The sequence below is a fragment of the Salvelinus sp. IW2-2015 genome, unplaced genomic scaffold, assembly GCF_002910315.2.
Source record: "Salvelinus sp. IW2-2015 unplaced genomic scaffold, ASM291031v2 Un_scaffold2631, whole genome shotgun sequence".
NCBI lineage: Eukaryota > Metazoa > Chordata > Actinopteri > Salmoniformes > Salmonidae > Salvelinus > Salvelinus sp. IW2-2015.
This window is the reverse complement of record NW_019943939.1, coordinates 50,418-58,812: the sequence shown is the minus strand read 5'-3', so window position 1 is coordinate 58,812 and position 8,395 is coordinate 50,418. Positions and strand designations below refer to the sequence as shown.

Sequence of the window (8,395 nt, the reverse complement as noted above, 5' to 3'; positions counted from 1 at the left end):
AGAGAAGAGAAGAGAAGAGAAGAGAAGAGAAGAGAAGAGAAGAGAAGAGAAGAGAAGAGAAGAGAAGAGAAGAGAAGAGAAGAGAAGAGAAGAGACGAGACGAGACGAGACGAGACGAGACGAGACGAGACGAGACGAGACGAGACGAGACGAGACGAGACGAGATAAATAGCACCAGGAAAAGAAAGAGAAGAGAGCAGAGAGGAGAGATTAGAGAGGAGATACAGCACCAGGTTAGGAGAGAAGAGAGAGAGAAGAGATGAAAGAGGAGATAGTAAAGAGGAGATAGTAAAGAGGAGAGAGGAGATAGTAAGAGGAGATAGGAGATAGTAAAGGGGAGATAGCAAAGATGAGAAGGGAGAGAGTGAAGAGGAGAGAGGAGATATTAGAGAGGAGATAGTAAAGTGGAGAGATGAGAGAGGAGATAGTAAAGTGGAGAGATGAGATAGTAAAATGGAGAGATGAGATAGTATAGAATATAGAGGAAATAGTATAGAATGTAGAGGAGAAAATATAGTGGAGAGAGTATATCGAAGATAATATAGAGGAGATAGTATAGAATATAGATGAGATAGGAGAGAGTATATCGAAGATAATATAGAGGAGATAGTATAGAATATAGATGAGATAGGAGAGAGGAGAGATGAGATAGGAGAGAGTATATTGAAGATAATATAGAGGAGATAGTATGGAGGAGATAATATAGAGGAGAGAGTAGGGCCTCTGTCTGCCAGTGCAGACATCCTGTCCTTGACTTTATCCAAGCAGACAAATAGGCCGGATGTGACACACTTTGTCAGTCTTTATACACAGTCACACCATTAGTTGTTAACAATAGTTGAGTCTTTATTCACATTCAGTACATAAGTTGTTTATTTCAAGAGACGCTGAAATGATTTTGTTGTGCTGTTCCTCAGTTTCTAACTCTGTTTTTTTTGTTTCTCTCTCTCTCTCTCTCTCTCTCTCTCTCTCTCTCTCTCTCTCTCTCTCTTCTGCTTTTCTCTCGTCGTCTTGTCTTTCTCTTCTCTCAACTATCTGTCTCTCTCTCTCTCTTTCTCTCTCTCTTTCTCTCTTTCTCTCTTTCTCAGATGTAAATGTTTAATTACTGTGGAAGAAATTAAGGAGAGTCTTCTATTTCTCTGCACATGTTAATGGACATCCTACATTGATCATTTAATTCAAGTTTCACACAACGTTAAGTAGAAAATAAAGAGAGATTATGAAGTCAAAGTTAAAAAGATTTAAAAAAAATTAAAAAAATAAGAAAACATCAACAACAACAACAACAACAGCAACAACAACGACAATAATAAGAGAAACACCAACAACAGGTACTAACAGACAACAAAGCTACAGAGCTACAGATATCATTGATTGATTGATTACCACGGACTCCAACACAGAAACAGGACTGTCTCCAGGGAAGCTTCGTGGATCTGAGACTGATGAGACTTCTGCTGGGCAGCACAACAGACTGATTTCATTCTCCATCTTTTATTTTGGTTTTAATTGATTTTGTAAACAATTGTATTCATTATCCAGTGATATTTGAGACACTTGTAAAGATCCCAAGATCCTTTCTTTGACATACAGCTAACTCGTCATGCCAAAGACTTGTCTTGGAGAAGTTTTCCCACAATCCTTAGCTTCCTGAAGCSTGTGCCTGTGTAGAAAGGATGGAACTCGGAGGATTTGGTAACTCCAGGAATCTYCATCTGACCGACTGACAAGAAATTTTCACAACAAAACAGAGAACTAACTAACCCTTTGGAGAAATCCTGAATAAGCCTTCTTTACCTGTTATTGGTTTGTTTTGCTTCTGCTTCACTCAGCGATCACCAAGAGAGTTTAGCTGTAAAAACACTATGGGTTTTTCTATTGAGGAAATACAGTAGAGATCCATKTTTTGGGACCTCAGAGCTCTCAAACAAGGCTCCATACATTAGGCCGTCAGTCCTCCAGAGGAATTAACGCTCTGTGTAAAACACATGAGGTTGCCTTTGACATTAAATACCCATTTAATATCACAATTGTTATTGTTGTGCTCTGTCATACAGGACCAGTCCAAAGTTTGAACACCTACTCATTCAAAGGMTTTTCWTTATTTMMACTATTTTCTACATTGTAGAATAATAGTGAAGACATCAAAACTATGAAATAACACATATGGAATCATGTAGGAATCAAAAAAGTGTTAAACAAATCAAAATATGGAAAGAATTCAGACCCCATAATTTTTCCACATTTTGTTGCATTACAGCTATATTCTAAAATGAATCAGATAAATAAAAATCCTCAACAATCTACACAATACCCCATGATGACATCACAATACCACATGATGACATCACAATACCCCATGAAGACATCACAATACCCCATGATGACATCACAATACCCCATGAAGACATCACAATACCCCATGATGACATCACAATACCCAATAAAGACAAAGCAAAAACAAGATTTTAGACATGTTTGCACATTTKTTAAATATAAAAAACAKATTTTATATTTACATAAGTATCCAGACCATTTGRCARGAGACTCTAAATTGAGCTCAGTTGRATCCTGTTTCCATTGATCATCCTTGAYATGGTTCTACATCTTGATTAGAGTCCACCTGTGGTAAATTKAARTGATTGGACATGATATGGAAAGGCACACACCTGTCTATATAAGGMCCCACAGGTGACAGTGCATGTCAGAGCAAAAACCAAGACATGWGGTCGAAGGAATTGTCCGTAGGGCTCCGAGGCAGCATTGTGTCGAGGCACAGATCTGGGGAAGGGTACCAAAACATTTCTGCAGCATTGAAGGTCCCCAAGAAGATAGTGGCCTCCATCATTCTTTAATGGAAGAATATTGGAATTACCAAGACTCTTCCTAGAGCTGGCCGCCCTGCCAAACTGAGCAATCGGGGGAGAACGGCATTGGTCAGGGAGGTGACCAAGAACCCGATGGTCACTCTGACAGAGCTCCAGAGTTCCTCTGTGGAGTTGGGACAACCTTCCAGAAGGACAACCATCTCTGCAGCACTCCACCAATCAGGCCTTTATGGTAGAATGACCAGACAGAAGCCACTCTTCAGTAAAAGGCACATGACAGCKTGGTTGGAGTTTGCCAAAAGGCACTTAATGTCTCTCAGACCATGAGAAACAAGATGCTCTGGCCTGATGAAACCAAGATTGAACTCTTTGACCTGAATGCAAAGCGCGACGTCTGGAGGAAACCAGGCACCATCCCGAAGGTGAAGCATGGTGGTGGCAGCATCATGCTGTGGGGATGTTTTTCAGCGGCAGGGACTGGGAGAGGCAGGATTTGAGGCAAAGCTGAACGAAGCAAAGTACAGAGATCCTTGATGAAAACTTGCTCCAGAGCGCTCAGGACCTCAGACTGGGGCGAAGGTTCAACTTCCAACAGGACAACGATCCTAAGCACACAGCCAAGCCAACGCAGGAGTGGCTTCGGGACAAGTCTCTGAATGTCCTAGAGTGGCCCATGCCAGAGCCCCGACTTGAACCCAATCGAATATCTCTGGAGAGACCTGAAAATAGCTGTGCAGCGACGCTCCTCATCCAACCTGACAGAGCTTGAGAGGATCTGCAGAGAAGAATGGGAGAAACTCCCCAAATACAGGTGTGCCAAGCTTGTAGCGTCATACCCAAGAAGACTCAAGGTTCTAATCACTGCCAAATGTGTTTCAACAAAGTACTGAGTAAAGGGTCTGAATARTTATGTAAATGTAATATTTCATAATTATTTGTTTTTATAAATTAGAAAGCATTTCTTAAAACCTGTTTTTGCTTTGCCATGATGAGGATTTCTTTAAAATACATTACATAAAATACTTACTCTAACGTAACAAAATGTGAAAAACTTCAAGGGGTCTGAATACTTTCCAAAGCCACTGTATTTTAGATTTGAGATTCTTCACATAGCCTTTGAAATAACACATATGGAATCATGTAGTAACCAAAAAATGTTTGTCAAATCAAAATATATTTTAGATTTMTCAATGTTGCCACCCTTTACCTTGATGACAGCTTTGCACACTCTTGGCATTCTCTCAACCAGCTTCACCTGGAATGTTTTTCCAACAGTCTTGAAGTAGTTCCCACATATGCTTAGCACTTGTTGGCTGCTTTTCCTTCACTCTGCGGTCCAACTCATCCCAAACCATCTCAATTGGGTTGGGATTGGGTGATTGTGGAGGCCATGTCATCTGATGCAGCACTCCATCACTCTCCTTCTTGGTCAAATAGCCCTTACACAGCCTGGAGGTGTGTTGTGTCATTGTCCTYTTGAAAAAAATGTTTTAGTCCCAGTAAGCGCAAACCAGATGGGATGGCGTATTGCTGCAGAATGCTGTGCCAGCCATGCTGGTTAAGTGTGCCTTGAATTCTAAATAAATCACTGACCGTGTCACCAGCAAAGCACCATCACACCTCCTCCATGCTTCATTCATCACACCTCCTCCTCCCCACAGCACCACACTTCCTCTTCCATGCTTCATTCATCACACCTCCTCCTCCCCACAGCACCACACTTCCTCTTCCATGCTTCCCAGTGGAAACCACACATGCAGAGATCATCCGTTCACCAAAAATCTCAAATTTGGACTCATCAGACCAAAGGACAGATTTCCACCGGTCTAATGTCCATTTCCCATATTTTTTGGCTCAATCAATTCTCTTCTTATTATTGGTGTCCTTTAGTAGTGGTTTCTTTGCAGCAATTCGACCATGAAGACCTGATTCACGCAGTCTCCTCTGAACAGTGAGATGCTGAGATGGGTCTGTTACTTGAACTCTGTGAAGCATTTATTTGGGCTGCAATTTATGAGGCTGGTAACTGTAATGAGCCTATTATCTGCAGCAGAGGTAACTCTGGGTCTTCCTTTCCTGTGGCAGTCCTCATGAGAACCAGTGTCATCATAGCGCTTGATTGTTTTTGCGACTGCACTTGAAGAAACTTTTCAAAGTTCTTGAAATGTTCCGCAATCACTGACCTTAATTTCTTAAAGTAATGATGGACTGTCGTTTCTCTTTGCTTATTTGAGCTGTTCTTTGCATAATATGGACTTGGTATTTTASCAAGTAGGGCTATCTTCTGTATACCACCCCTACCTTGTCACCCCTACCTGATTGGCTCAAACACATTAAGAAGGAAATAAATTCCACAAATTAACTTTTAACAAGGCACACCTGTTAATTGCAATACATTCCAGGTGACTYCATTATGAAGCTGGTTGAGAGAATGCCAAGAGTTTGCAAAGCTGTCCAAAAAGCAAAGGGTGGTTACTTTGAAGAATCTCAAATATAACATATTTTGATTTGTTTAACACTTATTTTTTTAACTACATGATTCCATATGTGTTATTTCATAGTTTTCACGTCTTCACTATTATTCTACAATGTAGAAAATAGTAAACATGAAGAAAAACCCTTGAATGAGAAGGTGTGTCCAAGCTGCTGACTGGTTCTGTGTTTATAGGATTTTGTTTCTATTCTAAAGCTGAAGCATTATTGCGATAGACATTTAAAGGTAATTTCCGATTGAGCCGACATGTTCAGCGTTTACCGTGAATGCAGTCTCTAAAGCGTGAACATTGCCTTTAAATGTCAATCAGGCCGTAAAGCTGAAGTTCCGCGATGCGGATTGAATAGAGCCCCAAGTTGGGTTTTTTTCAGACATTCAGAATGGATTAATTCTCCATGATCATATTTTGTAAAAACTATGATATGTATCTTTAAAATGAAAAAACATTTATTATTTAATAATGTATGTATTAGCTTTAGATTCTTGTAACCTGTAACTGGGTTATTTTTATAGATATATATACAATGAGAGGTTGTTCATTAAATGTGACCATTTCACAATGAGTAGCGTCTCTCCGTCATTTATTTCTGATCGTAACTGCATAACACATTCCCACATTCCCATACTGTGCAACATGTTATCATATGGCTATAACGGTGATGTTTGAGCTATGTTCATGACAAAAGCTATCCCGCTCTACGACCAGATAGGCAGAGAAAGGAGGCCGCTCCAGATGCCGATGGGAGACCTTGTGTAAGGTACGGAGCTGAAGTTCCTTTTCCAAAAGGAGATTTGGTTAACAGCTGTTTGAGCTAATATCAAAGTTCTACCTCTGTATTTTCAGTCAGACAGAGGGAAGAAGCCGCTCCTGGTGCTGTTGAGAGAGAGAGAGCTGAATTTCCCTGTGTAACTATCTCCTAATATTTATTTGTCTGTGTATCAAACAAAAGACGGAAGACTTGTAACAGTGCAGTCTGTGTTCATTACGTTAGATTGTCCCGTCTCTCCAGGTTCATCACTCTCTCCGTCTCTCCAGGTTTATTACTCTCTCCGTCTCTCCATGTTCATTACTCTCTCCGTTTCTCCAAGTTTATTACTCTCTCCGTCTCTCCATGTTCATCACTCTCTCCGTCTCTCCAGGTTTATTACTCTCTCCGCTCTCCTCCAGCGTTCATCCACTCTCTTCCGTCTCTCCAGGATCATTCACTCTCTCCGTCTCTCCAGGTTCATCACTCTCTCCGTCTCTCCATGGATCATCACTCTCTCCGTCTCTCCAGTGTTCATCACTCTCTCCGTCTCTCCAGGTTTCATCACTCTCTCCGGTCTTCCAGGTTCATCACTCTTCCGTCTCTCCAGGTTCATCACTCTCTCCGTTCTCTCGGTTCATTACTCTCTCCGTCTCTCCAGGTTCATTACTCTCTCCGTCTCTTCCAGGTTTTCAATTACTCTTCTCCGTCTCTCCAGGTTCATCACTCTCTCCGTCTCTCCAGGTTATTAACCTCTCCGTCTCTCCAGTTCATTACTCTCTCCCGTCTCTCCAGGTTCATTACTCTCTCCGTCTCTCCAGTTCATCACTTCTCTCCGTCTCTCCAGGTCATTCTCTGCTCCGGTCTACTCCAGGTTCTACTCTCTTCCGTCTCTCCAGGTTCATCACTCTCTCCGTCTCTCCAGGTTCATTACTCTCTCCGTCTCTCCAGGTTCATTCTCTCCCGTCTCTCCAGGTTTATACTCTCTCCGTCTCTCCAGTGTCCATTCACTCTCTCCCTCTCCAGGTTCATATCACTCTCTCCGTCTTCTCCAGGTTTATTACTCTCTCTGTCTCTCCAGGATTCATCTACTCTCTCCGTCTCTCCAGGTTCATTACTCTGTTGCACGTACTCTGCAAAACTCCTATACTTTATACCACAGGCTGCCCTGTATGTCTGTCAATCAATCAATCGCATTTATTTATAAAGCCCTTTTTACATCAGCCGATGTCACAAAGTGCTGTACAGAAACCCAGCCTAAAACGTCAAACAGCAAGAAATGCAGCTGTAGAAGCACGGTGGCTAGGAAAAACTCCCTAGAAAGGCCAGAACCTAGGAAGAAACCTAGAGAGGAACCAGGCTATGAGGGGTGTCCAGTCCTCTTCTGCTGTGCCGGTGGAGATTATAACAGAACATGGCCAAGATGTTCAAACGTTCATAGATGAACAGCAGGGTCAGATAATAAAAATCACAGTGGTTGTCGAGGTGCAACAGGTCAGCACCTCAGGAGTAAATGTCAGTTGGCTTTTCATAGCCAATCATTCAGAGTTAGAGACAGCAGGTGCGATAGAGAGAGAGAGTCCAAAACAGCAGGTCCGGGACAAAATGTAGCACGTGTGAACCAGTGAACAGTGAACAGGTCAGGGTTCCATAGCTGCAGGGCAGAACAGTTTGAAACTGGAGCAGCAGCATGACCAGGGTGGACTGGGGACAGCAAGGAATCATCAAGGCCAGGAAGGCCCGAGGCATGGTCGAGGGCTCAGGTCCTCCGATAGAAAGAAAGGAAGAAAGAAAGAAAGAAAGAGAGATAGAAAGAAGAGAAAAGGAGAGAGATGATTAGAGGGAGCATACTTAAATTCACACAGGACACCGGATAAGACAGGATAAATATTCCAGATAACAGACTGACCTAGAAACCGACACATAAACTACTGCAGCATAAATACTGGAGGCTGAGACAGGAGGGTCAGGAGACACTGTGGCTCTGTCCGACGATACCCCCGGGCAAAACAGGCAGGATATAACCCCACCCACAATGCCAAAGCACAGCCCCCACACCACTAGGAGGATATCTTCAACCACCAACCTACTACCCTGAGACAAGGCCGAGTATAGGCCCACAAAGATTCTCCGCCACGGCACAAACCCGAGGGAGGCTCCAACCCGGACAGGAAGATCACATCAGTAACTCAACCCACTCAAGTGACGCATCCCTCCTAGGGACGGCATGGTAGAGCACCAGTAAGCCAGTGACTCAGCCCCCGTAATAGGGTTAGAGGCAGAGAATCCCAGTGGAGAGAGGGGAACCGGCCAGGCAGAGACAGCAA

General features: G+C 42.7%; 1 protein-coding gene across 1 annotated transcript in view; it reads left to right on the top strand.

The window, feature by feature from the left end:
- LOC112074428 (ciliary neurotrophic factor receptor subunit alpha-like) overlaps positions 1-5,885 on the top strand; it is a 21,069-nt gene extending 15,184 nt beyond the window's left edge. Inside the window, exon 4 of the mRNA XM_024141614.2 lies at positions 1,089-5,885. Coding sequence (XP_023997382.1) covers position 1,089 — 1 coding nt within the window. The 3' untranslated portion in view covers positions 1,090-5,885. The remainder of the gene's footprint in view (positions 1-1,088) is intronic.
- Positions 5,886-8,395: the final 2,510 nt, after the last annotated feature.